Source organism: Lissotriton vulgaris, chromosome 12 (assembly GCF_964263255.1).
Source record: "Lissotriton vulgaris chromosome 12, aLisVul1.2, whole genome shotgun sequence".
Classification (NCBI taxonomy): Eukaryota; Metazoa; Chordata; class Amphibia; order Caudata; family Salamandridae; genus Lissotriton; species Lissotriton vulgaris.
This window is the reverse complement of record NC_141700.1, coordinates 254,541,872-254,560,324: the sequence shown is the minus strand read 5'-3', so window position 1 is coordinate 254,560,324 and position 18,453 is coordinate 254,541,872. Positions and strand designations below refer to the sequence as shown.

Genomic DNA, 18,453 nt, shown 5'->3' with positions numbered 1-18,453 from the left:
TCGAAACCGGTCCGGTCCTCGGATGCTTGATTCCGTTCTGGGAAGGACATGGCTTTTGTAGTTCGGACTGGACTGTTCCCATGGGGCACAGGGTCAGAGCTGATTTGCATATCGCCATTGTCTAACCCAGGGTGGTGTGGAGTGCAAAAAAACGATGGATTAGGACCCAGATCTTTTGACTGGGTTGAATGTGTGACATTGATCCTCATTCGGTCCATCACCTGTTGTTTTTGCAAACTCGCTATAAGTGTACTGGGGATGCCCAGACGTGGGTCCCAGGCACTCCACACCACTGGAGTCAAGCTAGCCGGGCTGATGAGAGGTGTTACCTCGAAACCGGTCCGGTCCTCGGATGCTTGATTCCGTTCTGGGAAGGACATGGCTTTTGTAGTTCGGACTGGACTGTTCCCATGGGGCACAGGGTCAGAGCTGATTTGCATATCGCCATTGTCTAACCCAGGGTGGTGTGGAGTGCAAAAAAACGATGGATTAGGACCCAGATCTTTTGACTGGGTTGAATGTGTGACATTGATCCTCATTCGGTCCATCACCTGTTGTTTTTGCAAACTCGCTATAAGTGTACTGGGGATGCCCAGACGTGGGTCCCAGGCACTCCACACCACTGGAGTCAAGCTAGCCGGGCTGATGAGAGGTGTTACCTCGAAACCGGTCCGGTCCTCGGATGCTTGATTCCGTTCTGGGAAGGACATGGCTTTTGTAGTTCGGACTGGACTGTTCCCATGGGGCACAGGGTCAGAGCTGATTTGCATATCGCCATTGTCTAACCCAGGGTGGTGTGGAGTGCAAAAAAACGATGGATTAGGACCCAGATCTTTTGACTGGGTTGAATGTGTGACATTGATCCTCATTCGGTCCATCACCTGTTGTTTTTGCAAACTCGCTATAAGTGTACTGGGGATGCCCAGACGTGGGTCCCAGGCACTCCACACCACTGGAGTCAAGCTAGCCGGGCTGATGAGAGGTGTTACCTCGAAACCGGTCCGGTCCTCGGATGCTTGATTCTGTTCTGGGAAGGACATGGCTTTTGTAGTTCGGACTGGACTGTTCCCATGGGGCACAGGGTCAGAGCTGATTTGCATATCGCCATTGTCTAAACCAGGGTGGTGTGGAGTGCAAAAAAACGATGGATTAGGACCCAGATCTTTTGACTGGGTTGAATGTGTGACATTGATCCTCATTCGGTCCATCACCTGTTGTTTTTGCAAACTCGCTATAAGTGTACTGGGGATGCCCAGACGTGGGTCCCAGGCACTCCACACCACTGGAGTCAAGCTAGCCGGGCTGATGAGAGGTGTTACCTCGAAACCGGTCCGGTCCTCGGATGCTTGATTCCGTTCCGGGAAGGACATGGCTTTTGTAGTTCGGACTGGACTGTTCCCATGGGGCACAGGGTCAGAGCTGATTTGCATATCGCCATTGTCTAACCCAGGGTGGTGTGGAGTGCAAAAAAACGATGGATTAGGACCCAGATCTTTTGACTGGGTTGAATGTGTGACATTGATCCTCATTCGGTCCATCACCTGTTGTTTTTTTAAAGAGCTAAGGACACTCTTAAAAGACTTGGAACTTAGCCAGTTATGGGAAGAACCTCACATGTCAACTTTCCCATCAAAAAAATAACTGAAAGATAAATATTGGGAAATGGTCTGGGTAAAAGCTCATAGAGGTAGAATTAATACCAACCTAACTGGCCGTTTTCTAGATTACAAATCACATCCCCTTTGTGAGGCATACTGAGACATCATTGAGAACCCTTTAGACCGCAAATTGTATTTTCAATTCAGGGTCGAGACACTTTCTGTAAAAGCTTTTACCTCCAAATGGGCACTACTAAGAGATGATAAATGTCATAACTGTTTAAACTTGGTTGAGACCATAGCACATTTATTTTTTGAATGCCCCCTTTATGTTGCCCCTCGTCGCAAATGGCTAAAACCCATCTGCTTAAATCTGGGCACTCGGAGGCATATAGAAGCCCTAAGGATATTAGAGTCAGACTGTTCACCCTGTATAGCGGTTGCTGTAGCAAAATTCTTAAAGTGGGCTTGGATTATACGCACTCGCACTTTTCAGCCACATGATGATAGCTAGTAAATTACCGGTTGTTTTTAAAATTGGTTTTAATTATGTAATCATTTTTAATCGGCCATAAATGCTTTTTAGAAAAAATTGTACTACAAAACTACAGCAATCAGCGGATTTAATAACTTTTTAATATGTGTATTGTTATGTATTATTTATAGTGTATTGTATTGTGATGTATTGTGTGTTGCTTTTATGACAACCTGTCAAATAAAGCTTTTGGTAAGATTCAATAAGAATTAGCAAACTGACAATGTTTTAAGAGTGATTGACTTGCATGGAATGAAAATGCAATATCTATTTGTAGCTTTATTTTCCCATAAGACACCATGAATTCTTTCATGTCTTTACTATGGAGAGGAGGGAGGTCAACGTTATTCCATCCTCCAAAATAAACAATAGAGTACACACTGCTGTTGGTGACTGGCGAGGGTTCATTTTTTTAAAAGTACTGTGTACCCCAGCTCTCTGGAGCATTAATGAGCTTATGAGAAGGGTGATGTGCAGTCTTGGCACCACAATTGTTAATGTCACCAACATTGTTTTCCCAGAAAACAAAGTATTAAAGCTCAATAAGACCTATGAGATGGCTTTGAGTAACCAGAGGTTAATTAAACCAAATCATATTAAAGTTACCTCCTAAGTCAGAGGATTGCTTAATTCTGTTAGGTAATTTTTTGCTTGCAGTCTCTCTGGATAAGCCTGGACATGGGCAAACAGTCCAGATTTGAGACCCCCACACTTAGAAGTCAGAAACTTACAGACTGATGGGATCCTTCTGAGTCCCTATGTAAATAACACATTTGGCGCAATCAGTGATTGTACTGTGTTAACATTTCGAATCAGGTGAATATTGCGAAGGGATCTTAAAGTTTCCCCCTGCAAACCCCTCTGGGTATTATCTGGAGTTATTTGAATGGGGAAAACATGATGGTTTATTGGTCAGTCCGGCCAAAACCATATGTTATACCCCATTCTGACATCCGGCGCTCGGAATCGTTTGATAAAACAATCTCGGGACAATACCAAAACATGTGGTATTATTTCCCCGTGAGGTTTTGCCATCAGCATTCTCCCAGATTGAAGAACTCCTTGTCTGTTGCTGCACAAGGGAGTGAAGTTTCCTCCATGCAAATCCTTCAAAGTATTACTTAGAGTAAATTGCTTGGGGAAACATGTTGGAAATGGGGGTTTCCTGGTCAGTAGGAGCAAAAACACACGTTGTAGCCCCGGAACTTGTAAAAACAGTCCATTTTGCATTGTGTTTTGCTCACCATATTACATTTGGTTAAACAGCCCTGCCACGTTACTTCACTCAACTCGTAGTCTGTACTCACACTGCTACATGCATGCCGGGCAGCAGAAAAATAATCAAGAGTGTGAGAATAATCCACTTCCCGGGATCTTCCACGGAGGGGAATTCCATGGTAGTGAGAAACATTGACTCCTCCCCTCCCATAAACAACCTGCAGGTCCTTCTGCCCCTTACAATGTCAGTCTGTGTGCCCGTGTTCACAAGTCGTGGTGGAATTCCCGTTTATAACATTGTGTATGTTACTCCTAATTTCACAAGTTAAGCCCACTGTTTGGAATAGATGGATGATTCATAGACCAGAGCTACATGCTGTATGTTCCCCAACTATGTAGGACGGCCTGGCCTGCATAACTCAAATATCTCCGAATGTGAGTGCGTACCATAATTTTAAATTGGTTCCTTGTTAGTGATTTTGCCCTGATACAGCTTTCAGCCCCACCATTCTAAAATAAAAGTGATCTGAATCTTGTTGGTTTGAATTTAGACATTAGAAGTGATTTGTTCCATCTTAATCATAACAGTAGGCTATTGGGGACCGCGTATGCCACATAGTACTGCCAATTTAAATATCCAGCAAGGACACTGCTTCAAGTTGATATGAGTTGTAGTCCCACTCTTATGGCCTCGAGTTGTACTGAGATCCTAAAATACGTCCCTCTCTACCAGACTAATGCTTCAACTGCATCAAGATTGACCATATAAACGATAAACCAAATTTCCACCATATAGGTTAAGGACGGCAAATCTTTGGCAGGTTAGGCTTTTCATGTAACCTAAGATTGAGCCGTGAACATGGGGTTAGGGGTATTTAATCTAGTGAGGCATCGAACCACAACTCCAACTGATTGCCTTTCTGTGTTAAAGAGTTGGAAGTCAGTTTACTTCACTGTTGAATTGCACGCTATAGTATCTTTAGGATTTAATTATACCTAGTTGCCATATGCCCAGCTTGCCATACGGTTTTACACCAGAAGAAATTTTAGGCTGACCTTTAGACTACATAAAACACTGATGCTAAATGCCCACAACACATCTTTGATGGACATCTCAGACAACCCTGCTGATTGGCCAGAACAGGTGTCTCTGTACATTTTACTGATGACTTATCAGCCATTGTGAGGCACCTCTATTGATCATCTTCTTCCACAAAATACTCCTGTTTATGGTGTTGAAGATGTGGAATAATTCATCATAGAACACTGATGCTAAATGCCCACACCACATCTTTGATGGACATTTCAGACAACCCTGCTGATTGGCCAGAACAGATGTCTCTGTACATTTTACTGATGACTTATCAGCCATTGTGAGGCACCTCTGTTGATCATCTTCTTCCACAAAATACTCCTGTTTATGGTGTTGAAGATGTGGAATAATTCATCATAGAACACTGATGCTAAATGCCCACACCACATCTTTGATGGACATCTCAGACAACCCTGCTGATTGGCCAGAACAGGTGTCTCTGTACATTTTACTGATGACTTATCAGCCATTGTGAGGCACCTCTATTGATCATCTTCTTCCACAAAATGCTCCTGTTTATGGTGTTGAAGATGTGGAATAATCCACAAATGAACAATACATAGGTCCATCTGTCCCATGTATTGCTCACCCGACCAACAGTGCAAGGGCTTTGTGTGTTGTGGAGATCCCAAGATAATGCCACAGCTCTTGACCCATTCCTCTAAGCTGTTCATCAGGATTTTAAAGAAAGCTTTCATGCTTCAGTCCTTCCAAAGAGCTATACCAGATAGGTTCACCCATTCCTATGCATTCTAATGAAGCTTGCAAGGGCCTTGTAAATACATACACGAACAGAACCTGCTAAGAGCCAAGTAAATTAAGATGATTTGACAAGCATGATATGCAGTTCTTTTATCCATGCTGTGGAAATTAACAAAGTATGCTGAATAATCCCATAAGCCCTTCTTGTATGCTCCAGTCAATAAAGATAAACAATGCAAGACCGAGAGTCGCTTGAAGGTTGCCCTACAGTTGGTTTGTGTTCTCCATTCCCCTTCTAGCCCCGCTTGTGATCCCACACTTATCCACATAAATAAGAGAAATCAAAACTGAACTAAACTGAGTGATCCTTTCGGATGTTTTTGTACTTAAGTAATATTAACTTGACAGATAAGATTTTTATAATGCGCCATTTTACTGATCACAATGCTTAACTTCAATGAAAAACACTAAAGTGGGGTATAACCTGTAATGCCACATGATAGAAAAAGGGTATTAATACTCATAGAACTGCTTGCTTCTTCCACAGCTGCTGACCAAGGACAGCGAGCACTATTCATACCCCTGCACGCCAACCACAATGTTGCCACGCAGCGCATACTGGCACCACATCACTGGCTCCCAAAACATTGATGAGTCTTCCAGCTATGCATGTGAGTATCTCTAGAAAACGTTGTGGAAAATGGTGTATCAGAGCTTGTATGAGTGTTGCCTATAGGAAAACTTTGAAGAATAGTGTAGGAGTATCCACTCTGGGAGAGCTGAAAGTAATGTCAGAGGACCTTAGTCTGTAGAAGGGGGGTGTAGTAAATGGCATAGGGGTGTGGACTTGTGAAATCGAATGAAAAGAATGGTGTAGGATCCTGGATGTGGAAGAGCTGTATTGAATATTTTGGTGTGCTGGCTTAAGTGGATCTGTACAGTAGTGCATCATTGCTGGCTATCTGACAACTGTACTGAATGCTCTAAATGCATTTGTTGTGTTGGAGTTTCATTGAACAGCGTGGGTGCACTTGTTGTGTTGGAGCAGTATTGAATAGGCAATGTGTACAGTTTGTGGTAAAAAATATATGGCATGATGTAGATGCAGTGTTGTGGTAGAACTTAATTGAAGAGTCTAAGTGCAATGGTGGTGGTAGTGGATCTGTATTGAGTGGTGTAAGTGCACTGGCTGTGGTAAGCATTATTGAATGGACTACTGCACCAGCTGTGATGGTGTTGTACTGTATGGATGTTCTCGGTGCAGTGGTTGCCATAGAGCTGTCCTAAATGGTTTTGGCGCACTGGGTGTGATGCAGCTGTATTTATTGTAGGCACTTGGACGCCTAGCTTGCCACTTGTCCGTGGCCTCCAGTCCATGCTTGTTCCAGGCTGAACCAGTGACCGCAGCTACCCAGGTTTTCCTGCTGGGGTTTTCCCACTCAGTATTCTTACCAACAGAAGCCCCGCCCACCGCAGGACCTACTTAATGCAGGTCACGGCGCGACCCTGCTGCTGGCGCGCTGAAGGCGTGCCAAATACAAGCCCATCTGTGCCCGTCCGCGCCTAGACCACACCCAGCGCCACAACCCCTGCCCCTCCTGCCCCCGAAGATATACCATCGCAGAGCTCTACACCCTCGACTCCAGATGCCTCAACAAACACTGCCACTGTGCCGATCCAGGGTGGGACCTTTCACCTGCACCCACTGCACTTCACACATACCGGCCCAACGCCCAGCTTCACCCCGAACACACCACAGACACCTCCTGAACAAAACCACCAACTCACATGCGCCTTTCTCAACACACGCTCAGTATTCAAGCATTCCACTGAATTATAGGTCCTAATCACCACCCTCGCACTCAACATAGTCTTCCTCACCCAGACCTGGCTCAACCTCACATCCACCCCATACATTGCCTCAGCGATCCCCAATAGATATAAAATCACTCACTAGGACCGAACCAACGAGCCAGGAGGAGGAACAGCCACAATCCACAAAGAGACAATATAGTGTACCATCACCATCCACAACACCACCACCCCCATAAAGCATCTCAACTTCATGCTCCACACAGACGACAAGACAACCATCAGAGGCACCCTCACATACCGATCCTCAGGCCAGTACTCCAGCTTCTACAACATCATCACAGACTTCATTGCGTCCCTGGCCTTAGACTCCAAGGACTACATCTTAATCCGCAACCTAAATTTCCACAACAACCCCAATGAAAAAACACTGCACACCTTCTCAACAGTAGGAGCAGCCTCTGATTGACCCAGATCCTCACCGACCCTACACACACCACAGGACACACGCTGGACCCAACTTTCACCTCCAGCAACTGCGTCAAATACAGCCATGTCACAGAACTCACATGGGCCGACCACTCCATCGTCCACTTCAGCATCTCCAGCCCCCACACCGCCAACCCCAAAATGACCAATTCCTCCCACCAGAAGTGGAATAAAATCTGAGAGACCAGCTGGACGAACACCCTCAACACCTTCAACCCTGCAACCGCCAACCTCGAACAGTGAGTGAAAAATGTCAACACCTGGATCCCAATTGTGCAGACAGCATCGTGCCCATCAAGAGCAACATCCAGAGAAAATCCTCTAAAAGGCCAGGTGGTACACCCAAGAACTCAAAACAGTGAAACGAGACAGCAAACAGTTGGAGAGGAGATGGTGCACCAGCAAGGACACCTCTGACAGGGCAGCCTTCAAGACCTCCCTCCACCTCTGCCACCGCCTGCTGAGGGCAACAAAGAAGACCGTCATTGACGCACACATCAAAACATTGTTAAGGAATTCTCCACCTGGCAACCAGCGAAAACAACATCATACCCTAAGTGGGGGCTGTGCGACAACTCCATCCACTTCATCCACGACAAGACTGCAACCAGACAGAGAAACTTCTAAACCCAACCCACATTATGGACTTCCTCACGGAAACACCATCACTGTAACCAACACTCACCACTTGGAACATCATCTCAACCCAGAACACTACCTCCACCTTAAAATTCATCCACTCAGGAACTCCCACAAACCCATGCCCGCACCACATCTTCAACCTTGGAACCCCAAGGATCGGCCAGGAACTCACCACCATACTCAACACCTCTATCACCACTGCAATATTTCCTGACATCTGGAAACATGCCAAAGTCAGACCACTGCTCAATAAACCCACCATCGACCCCAGTGAACTAAAAAACTGCTGGCCAATCTCCCTGCTCCCATTCCCAACAAAGCTACTAGAAAAGATCATCAACAATCAACTCATGAATTACCTGGAGCAGGACCAGCTACTCAACGCCTCCCAATCCAGCTTCCGCAGAAATCACAGCATTGAAACCACCCTGATTGCAGTCACCAATGACATCCGCTATCCTCCTCCACCAAGGAGAAACAGCTACTTCGATCCTCCTCGACCTCACAGCAGCCTTCAACACCATATCCCACCACACACTGATCTAAAGACTCCTCTACATCGGCATCCAATGGGACGCGCTCAGATGGATCACCTTGTTCCTCAACGGAAGAACCCAGAGGATCAATCGGTCAATCAATCAAGATTCTTATAAAGCGCGACTACTCACCTGAGAGGGTCTCAAGGTGCTTAGTGGGATGGGGTGGGGAATCTGATGTTCAGTCGAAGAGCCAGCCCTTTAGGTTGTTCCTGATTTATGGCAGCGATGGTGATTGCCTGAGATGCCGCTGCAGAGGTAGGAGAAGATATTCCTCCAGTCGTGGTCTTGTGGATCCATGGGATGCTGGTCAGGATCAGTTGGGCGGAGCAGAGGTAACTGGTGGGAGTGTGGAAGGAGAGGTGGTGGTCGAGGTATGCAGGTCCGGCGCTGTGAAGGGTTTTGTAGGCATATGTGAGGAGCTTGAAAGTAATTCTCTTGCTGATAGGTCTCAGGGGGCTGGTGATGTGGCTGCTGCATGGGATGTTCAGAATGAGTCAGGGGGAGGCATTACGGATGTTCTGCAGTCTCTTTTGGAGGTTCTGGGTGGTGCCGGCGTAGAGTGCATTGCTGTTGTAGTCTGCTGCTGACTAGCGCATGGGTGACCGTTTTCCTGGATCCAGTGGGGATTCACTTGATGATCTTACGGAGCAGGCAAAGCATGTGGAAGCAGGAGGCCGAGACGGCGTTGATTTGGTGGTTCATTAAGAGCGAGGAGTCCAGGATAATGCCAAGGTTTTGTGTGTGATCCATGGGTGTGGGTGTTCTGAGTGCTGCAGCCCACCAGGAGTCGTCCCAGGTGGAGGAGGTGAAGCCCAGGATGAGGACTTTGGTCTTGTCTGAGATGAGCTTGAGGCAGCTATCCTTCATCCAGGTATTTTATCGGAACAGTGGTCCTTGATGAAAAACTGATATAAATAAGCAATCAATATAGACTAGAGTCAGTACTATATTACTACTGTCCAGCCGGACAGTGAGATTTAATGAATAACAAATTAAATATCTGAAAAGAGCAAATAAAGTGGGACACAGTCCTGCGTCCAACACATTACTGAACACAAACAATGACGAAAACATGACTTTCAGGCAGGGCAAGAAGGGCTTGTTTGCAATGCGAACAATTAAACAAGTAAAATGAAAACAACAACCTTTACACTTGAATATCAGTTAAAATTGTGTGCACGGTGTTCAAGGAAGTCGACGCCGTTTCGATCCCTTTGCAACAATATTGGAATCGTCATCAAGACAAAATTAATGCAAGCCTGAAGAACATAGAGCCTGCACAGCAATTGAGAGAGTGGGAGAAAAGACAGGCAAAGAAAAGGGAAGAATTTTAGGGTAGAGTAATTAAAAACAACAATCCTTAAACAGCATTGTGCATACGGCGATGTGAATTTAAAAGATAATCTGGGTCCTGGACTGTGCACAGTGAAAGTGCTCAAGTGGACTGAGGTAATTATAAATGACAAAAAGCTCAGTGAGAGTGTGTAGATGGTTAAGGTATTTCAATTTATGATTTTGCAGGATGTCAAAAAAGCGGCGAGCCGGTTATGCGCGTGAACACGGTGAAGTTCTATGAATAAGTGGCTCTGCTGACGGCAGTAAAGTGATGCGCGGGAACTTACCAACAATAATGTGGCAAGGAGGCCTTAGCCAGCCAGGAAATTGGTGGGGGCGCGGATAGCAGGACTAGGAGAAAGAAGAGGGTATCAGATACCGGGTGGGAGTGAACTGGGAAGGGGCAGAGGGGGTGAGAGTAATGGAGGGTTACCTCCAAATGTTGGAATGAGCCGGTCCGGTGCTGGTGTAAGGTAGTTGTCGGACTTTGAACCAAATGGCAATAAGCAGAGTCCCGAGCTGGGTCGAGACCTTTGACCACAATTGGCCGGTCTGGTGTCCATGAGGGGTCGAAGACTCGGGAAAAGGGAGTAGGCGTAAGTGGTGCATGGGAAACGAGAGTTGATATGAAAAGAAGAGTGTAAATTGCTGCTTACATGAATTAAGGTTGTTTAATGGATGAATGGTCCGCAATGGCGTGGCTGGTAAGAACCTACGGAGAGTAATTAAGGATGTAAGCCAAGGCAAGCGGGGGGGGTAATAACACCTGTGGATATGAGACAGGACAGGACAGGGAAGGGGATCTTACCTATGTGAAGGAGTCACAGCAGGAAGCTCAAGGCTGCAATTCTGGATGCTTGCGCAAAGGGTCTGCGGGGCTAAATGGCATCTGGGGCGTGACGTTGTCCCGTGGTGGAACGCATTACGACAGCCATTTTGGATGAGGAAGAGTACGCGCAGGATGAGGCTGGCACTGGTTAAGAGAGTGATAATTATAGAGCCAGGTGGCTTGTGTATGATATGTGCAATAATAGTTGACAAAGAAGGTGAGGTAGTTAAGGAAAAAGCCAGCATGCATATATGGAGAAGAATTTTTGCAAGGAGGGAAAAAATGAAGAGAAGGAACAGGTTGTATTACCAATCAAACATAAGGCCTGTAAACATACATAGCGTTATAGTGATAGCTGGTTATGAATAAGGATTAAATGGTGTGCTTGAGAAAAGGAGATGTGAAAGCAACACAGTCTGGGATATTGAGGGATCAAAAGCAAGTACAATCTGGGATTTTACAATAGAGTTGTCCAGCCTTCATTCCTATTCAATCTGTTTTTTATACTGCCAGTTCGTAAGATCCATTTGAGTTCTTCCTTATTTAAAAGTCGTGCAATGTCTGCGCCTCTTGGTGAAGGTTTCACCACACTGATTATTGTCCATTTGATGTCATCTTTACTGTGGCCAGCAGTGGAAAAATGGAGAGGAGCCTTTCGAGTTTTGAGGAGCATTTGGGGGTTTGCAGCGAATTCAGCTACGATTTTGGCAAATCCGGGTTCTCGCTTTTTGGGTGGCTTGACCGATGTAGATTTTGAGTCATGGGCATTGAATCACAAAAATCACATTACATGTATTATAGTTAGAAAAAAAATTGTGACTTTACTTTAACATTATTAAAAGTGAATTCTTTGCCTTCAATAGTTAAATCACATACACTGCAGTTCCCACATTTTGCATGTCCTATGAGGGGGTCAAGGCCCCAATGTGCATCTAGTGTGGCAGCAGGTCTGGGGTCAGGAAGAGCTGCTCTTACCAGATGATCTTTTATATTTCGACTTTTATAGAATGCAAAAAGTGGGCGTTCCATTCTCATGGTCCCTGCGTTAAGGATGGTCCAGTGTTTAAGAATGCATTTCCGAATGGTAAGCGAGACTGGTGAAAAAGTGGTAAAGCGCACCATTCGTTGTACTTGGACTTGGGGATAGCAGAATCTCCCTGGGGCAGTACCATGCTCTTTTGAGTGCAGTGCGCACAAGTCACCTTGAGTATCCGTGAGCAAACAGCTTGGTGGAGACAGTGGAACCTTCACGAAAATAATCTTCTCTGAGGAAACAGTTCTGTAAAAATTGCAAATAAGGTAAAGAGTCACGCAGAACGCATGGATGATTGCTCTCATTCAGGTGGCAATCACCTTCATCCTATTGCAAAAGTTGCTTTTGGCAGCTTTGGGTTCATCTGAGGGAGAGGATCAGCTGGATATGGTCGGCGTAGGAGACAATGTTTACTCCATGGCTTAACCCAATTGCTGCCAGCAGGGCCTTGTAGATGTTGAAGAGGGTGGGGCTCAGGGAGGGTCCTTGAAGCACTCTGCAGCTGATTTCTGTGGGTTATGAGTTGAACTGTGGCGGTCTGACTTTCTATGTTCAGCTGCTGAGGAAAGAGCTGAGCCATTTTAGGGCTTTGTCATGGATGCCAGCGTTGTGGAGTCTGGCGCAGAAGGTGTGGTGGGAGACTGTGTCGTAGGCAGCTGAGAGGTCCACGAGGATGAGGGCAGAGTTTGGTCGAGGATGTTGTCTGTAGCAGCAAGGAGAGTGGTCTTGGTGCTGTCATTGCTTCTGAAGCCCGATTGGGAGAGGTCCAGGATGTGCTTTGTTTCGATGAACTCAGAGAGTTGGGTGTTGATGGCTTTCTCAATGACTTTGGCTGGTAAGGGGAGCAGAGAGATGGGACTGTAGTTCTTAAGGTCTGTCGGCAGAGGGTCTCTTCAGCAAGGGGTTGATCTCTGCTTACTTCCAGTCTTCTGCCAAGATAGCAAACTTGATGGAGCAGTTGATGGTGCTGCAGAGTACAGGTGTGATGGAGGTGCCTGCTCTGTTGAAGATGTGGTGAGGGCAGGGGTCTGAGGGAGCTCCAGAGTCGATGCTCTTCATGATTCCGAGGGAGTTCCAGTTCAGCAAGGTCTGCTGGGTCTGGAGCCATTGCGTGTGGTGGTAGCAGGTGGGGTGGGTGGGTCTTTGATTGCGAAGCTGTTGTGATCCTGCGGGGGAAGAAGATGGAGAGATTGTCGCAGAGGTCTTGAGAGGGGGGAATGTCTTCTGTCTCTGTGCTGGATTTGGCAAATTCTTTGACCACAGCAAATAGTTATTTTCTGTTGTATGTGTTGGAGTGTATGCATTCCTAGATGGCTGCTTTCTTTGTTGTTCTGTTGAGGTGGTGGTGTGTGGTGACGGCAGTTTTGAACGCTGCGTGGTCTGCCTTGATTTTGATGCTCCTTCATCTTTTCTCGAGCCGTCTGCAGGTGTGCCAGGACTTGAAGTGTGGGGGAGAACCAATTGGCTTTCTTAGGGGAGCCAGTGTGTTGGTGCAGTCGGAGATCCAGCAGTGGAGGTTGTGTGCTGAGTTGTTGGCGTCCGTGGATGTCTGTGGTGGGGATATGTTGAGGGCGGTGGTGAGCTGGTCTTCGGTAACCTAGTTCCAGCTTCTGCAAGGATCACTGTGGTGTACGGTGGGTTTGGTGAAGGAGAAGTGGATGCAATGGTGATCGGGTCAGTGTGGCTCGGAGGTGTGGCTGACTGAGATGTTGCTTGCGGAGAAGATGGGGTTGAGTGTGGCGTTGTGACAAGTTGTTTGACTCCGATGGTGGTGAGGTTTGCCAGTAGGGATGTAGTGTTGTGGTCATTGAGGTTATTCATGTGAAAATTGAGGTCGCCAAAGAGGATGAAGTTCTTTGAGGCGAGAGCGTGGTGAGCGATGAAGTCTGCTACGGCTTCTCGGAAGGGGGGGGGTTGTCCGGGAGGTCTGTAAACGAGGGTGGCATTGATCTGGAAGTTGAGGTGCGCCATGTCGGATGAGTGGTCGTCTGAGCTGGTTGTGAGTCAGAGGGTGTTTTTATGTACGAAGGCGATTGATGCAGTCCTTGTGGATGATTTTGTAGCTGTCAGGGATGGCGGTTGCAGTGTCCAGGGCTTAGGTGGGGTTTGTCAAGGTTTTCCTAAAGAAGTAGACGTCGGCAGAGATAGAGTCAAGCAGGTCCCATATCTCCTAGGCGTTTCTTTTGTGGGAGCGGGTGTTGAGTAGGATGCATCTGAGGTGGTTGTGTCTGGTTCTTGAGGGTAGTGTGGTGGTGGGGCTGGTGTTCAGAGGCAGGTGAAGGTGCAGTTGCAGTTGCGGCAGGTGAACGGGCCTTGGGTGTTCTTCGGCGACGCAAGGTGGCAGGCGATAGAACATCCAGTGTTGAGGGCGTGGAGGGGGCTGGAGTCATAGCAGTGGATGGTCAGAGGACAAGGGTCCTTGGCGCTGGGAGCAGTCCAGGTGTAGACGGGCTTGCCAGCGGCATTCCCACTGAGTACGGCCGCCATTAAGTAGTGTTGGGGAGGGCTGGGAAGCGGGAAAACAGCGCTGGAGGGGACGGGCCATAGGGCATGAACAGCAGCAAGGGCACAGAAGGGAAAAAGGCACAAAAAAGAGGAGAAATAAGAGAAGTGAAAAAAAAAGATTAGAAAAGCAATAGATTTAAAAAAAAAGATGAAAAAGAGCAGAGGAGCAGAAAGCAGACAACAGGGCAGAGAGCAGCAGCAGAGCAGAGATGCACCCCAATGGACCACCAGGGATCAGGAGGCTCCAACACAGGACCTAGAAGGGTTAGGGGGCAACAGCTACCAGACGGAGCTGTGTGGCGAGGGAAGCCATTTACTGACAAGGTTGGTAAGATCACTTCTTCATTGCGCAGTGGCTGCCATTAAGTAGTGTTGGGGAGAGCTGGACGGTGGGAAAACAGTGCTGGAAAGGGAGGAGCCGCGGCTAGGGCACGGAAGGGAAAAACGCGTAAAAAGAGGAGAAATAAGAGAAGTGAAAAAGAGATTAGAAAAGCAATAAGAGATAAAAAGGAAGGTGAAAAAAGCAGAGGAACAAAAAGGCAAAGAGCAGAGAACAAGGCAGAGAGCAGCAGCAGAGCAGAGAGACGCTCCCAATTGTACCACCAGAGATCAGGGCGCTCGAACACAGGACCTGGAAGGGTCAGTAGGCAACAGCTACCAGGCAGAGCTGTGCGGCAAGGAAAATACATTTACTGACAAGGTCAGTAAGATCTCTCCTCCCACCTCTGAACCCACGGAGATCACCTGTGGTGTACCCTCAGCCCCACGCTCTTCAACTTATATATGACCCCGCTGGCCAACATAGTCAGATCCCAGTCTCAACAAAATTTCCTACGTAGGCGACACTCAACCCATCCTCTCACTCACCGACGACCCCTCCACCACCAGAACCAACTTCCACAGCTGCATGACAAACGTCGCGGACTGTATGACGATCAGCTGCCTGCAGCTGCACACAGACAAGACGGAAGTATTGATCTTTGGCAATAGCAGCAACACATGAAACGACTCCGGGTGGCTATCAGACCTAGGACCTGCATCCACTCCCTCCCACCACACCAGAAACCTCTGAATCATCTTTGACAACAAGCTCACCATGAAATCACAGATGAATGCAGACTCTTCCGCCTGCTTTCTCTCTCTTTGCATGCTACGCAAGATCTTCTAGTGGCTACCCCTACACACAAGATGCACTGTGACATTAGCCCTCATCACCATCCGACTGGACTATGGCAATGCACTCCACGTAGGAATCACTGCACACCCTCTACAGAGACTTCAGACCATACAGAATGCCACAGCCAGACTCATCCTCAGCCTTCCATGACAAACTCACACACCCCAACTCAGGCAACTCCACTGGTTCCCTGTACAGAAGAAATGCCAATTCAAGCTGCTGACCCACGCACACAAGGCTGTACACAACCAGAGACCAGCCTACACTAACCCTCGACTGAACTTCCACCAACTATTGCGAAAACAATGCCTGCATCACAAAGAGGTTTGACACAGAAGTTTACCTCAACGGTGCCGACACTCGCCTCCCTCCTCAGATCGACAAAGCGGTGCCCCCTTGACTCGAATTTTCAACGTCGACACTTTGCTCCATCCAAGGTATTTCTTCTGCAGGTCCAATCTGGGTCCTGTAGCCAGCGTGCCGTCGATCGCGGTCGGCCTGAACTTTGACTTTGCAGCCGTCCCTCGCAACCTCAAGTAACATTTTGATCGTTAGTCCCTTCTAATCAGCGTTTTCAGATTAAATCTTTAAAAATTCATATCTCAACTTCTATTTATTTGATTTTTGTTGTTTGGATCTTATTTTTCACAGACAAATAGTCTTTGTCTAAACCTGTTTGGAGTCTTTCTGTGGTGTTTTCATTGAGTTACTGTAATTTAAGTGTTGCAGAAATACTTTACACATTGCCTCTTAAGTCACGACTGACTGCTCTGTGTTAAGTTACCAGAGGGTGAGCAAAGGTTAAGTTACGGTATGTGTGTCTGACTTACCCTGACTAGAGTGGTGGTCCCTACATGGACAGGATGCAAAGCTCTGCTAACTAGAGACCCCATTTCTAACAGGTGCATTGAAGAGTATAGGTGCACAGATTGCAGTGATACTGTATTGAATGGTGAGTTGCACTGTTTGCCGAGAAGAGCTGCATTGAATACATTAGGAACACTGGTTGCCATGGAGATGTAAAGTGTAGGTGCATATTTTGAGGTGGAGCTGTATTTAGTATGATTGTGCTGGAGTTTTACTTTCAGTAACCCAGATTGTTTCCTATCTAATGAGAGAATTCTTTGCTGCTATAAATAAAATTGATTCATACATCTTTTTAATTGCATTTGAAAAAGCAATACTTGATATTGGGTACTTCTGTCACCTGATTTTCATTTTTAGAAGCTGAACCAAATTATCACTTTATTTACTACCTCCTCATTGTTAGACACTCCTCCTGCGACATTTACTTCACACAGTCCTCTCTAGTTTCAGCTCCCTATGTCTCCCATAGAATTTAGCATTCGCATGGTAACGATGGCCATATTGTATGGGGGCAACACACACAAGGGCTTGGCTGCAGTCTAGTCACAAATTTGGTTGGATAACAGTCAAGATAAAAAATGGTCTGCTGCACGGTTGCGCAAAATGCAAGCCCTTCTACGCCCATCCATGCCCGAGAAGTGACCAGAAATGCTGTCTGTTTTACCACAGATTTTATTAAGGACGCTTTAAATGCACCTCAACGCTTCTTCGAAGCAGCCGTTTGCACTATACAAAGTGGCATTACATTCAGTCATTCATAAACCTGCTCATAAACCTCCAGTTTATAGATCACATTTGTTTTGGGAAATCTTTTTATTAAACATACTTTAGTTGCAGAATATAGTGTCACATTAACAGGCGTCATGATAATAAGCACAGTACATTGCAATTCAACGCTTACAGTTAACGGAATCAACATCTGACAGGGGTATTGCACAGGTTGACCGTCAATTTCCAGATAATGCCATTGTTTCACCTGAGAGAGCTCTACCTGTTCCCTCCCACCCTTTCCCCGATCCCTAGAATTTCAAAGTCCCCTATACTCAACCCAGCAACCCCATACCTTTCCCCATTTCCGAGGAAAGCCTCTGCTCTCATAGACCATTCTTTCTGCGGCACAGCACCAATCCAAGTCGGATTTCCATTGCCCTAAGCTCTGAGGAAGTTTTGCCACCCCAGGCCCTGGCAATAATTCTCTTCGCTACCATGGCTGCCACCATTAGCCACAACCTCTGGTATTTCTGCTATGTATATTCTCCTGTCACACATAGTATATGCCACCTAGCTTCCAGTGGTATTGCCTGTCCTATCACCTCAGACATGATTTGTGTCACCCTCTCCCACTATTTATGTATGTCAGGGCATCCCCAAATGATATGGAAGAAGGTACCTACTTCATTGCAACCCCTGGTGCGTTGGTCTGAAGGACTATGTCCCAACTTGTGCATAAGCAACCTGGAGGAGTAGGACCCATGGAGGATACAGTGTCGTACCGATCAAAATCTAGCCTGGATCGCCACCTCTCTTGGGCTTTGTATCACTTCTGTCCTATCATCGTCCTCGAACAGTCCACTATCTGCCTCCCAAGCCTCCTGCAGGGCACTCAACAGGTCAGGTGATTTTTTTTTATTATTTTCCTATGTATTAGGGACATGGCCTTGTTGCACATTGGGTCCATTAATAGTCTATCTTCTAGGGGGCCTATTCCGGCAACTGTACCCCTTTACGGATATGCGTGGCTTAGTTGCATATATCAGTAGCATTCTGACTCAGCCAGCTGATATGCCTTCTGTAGGTCTGCAAATGAAATGATTGCCAATCCTCTCCATACATCCCTCAAGTGGTCTATGTCCAGTAATCACCACTTGCCAAACTCCTTCAGGTTCCCTACCTCTTGTAGCATGTTCCTATCCCACAGTGGGGTCCGCTCTGTTAATTTATTCTCCCACCCAAGGATTTAGTGGCTCCTCGCCATGTTCTCACCACTGCTTGGGTGTGGGGGGGGGCATCTGCTTAGCCCCACCTTTCTGGTATAGTGCTGCAGGCTAACACCTCTTTCCCATCACTAGGTGGTCTACC

The 18,453-nt window shown here is 46.7% G+C and overlaps 1 protein-coding gene across 1 annotated transcript in view; it reads left to right on the top strand.

Annotated features, from left to right (window-relative positions):
• Positions 1-18,453, top strand: part of DOK4 (docking protein 4) — a 150,261-nt gene that overhangs the window by 112,241 nt on the left and 19,567 nt on the right. Inside the window, exon 7 of the mRNA XM_086947787.1 lies at positions 5,694-5,817. Coding sequence (XP_086803913.1) covers positions 5,694-5,817 — 124 coding nt within the window. The remainder of the gene's footprint in view (positions 1-5,693; positions 5,818-18,453) is intronic.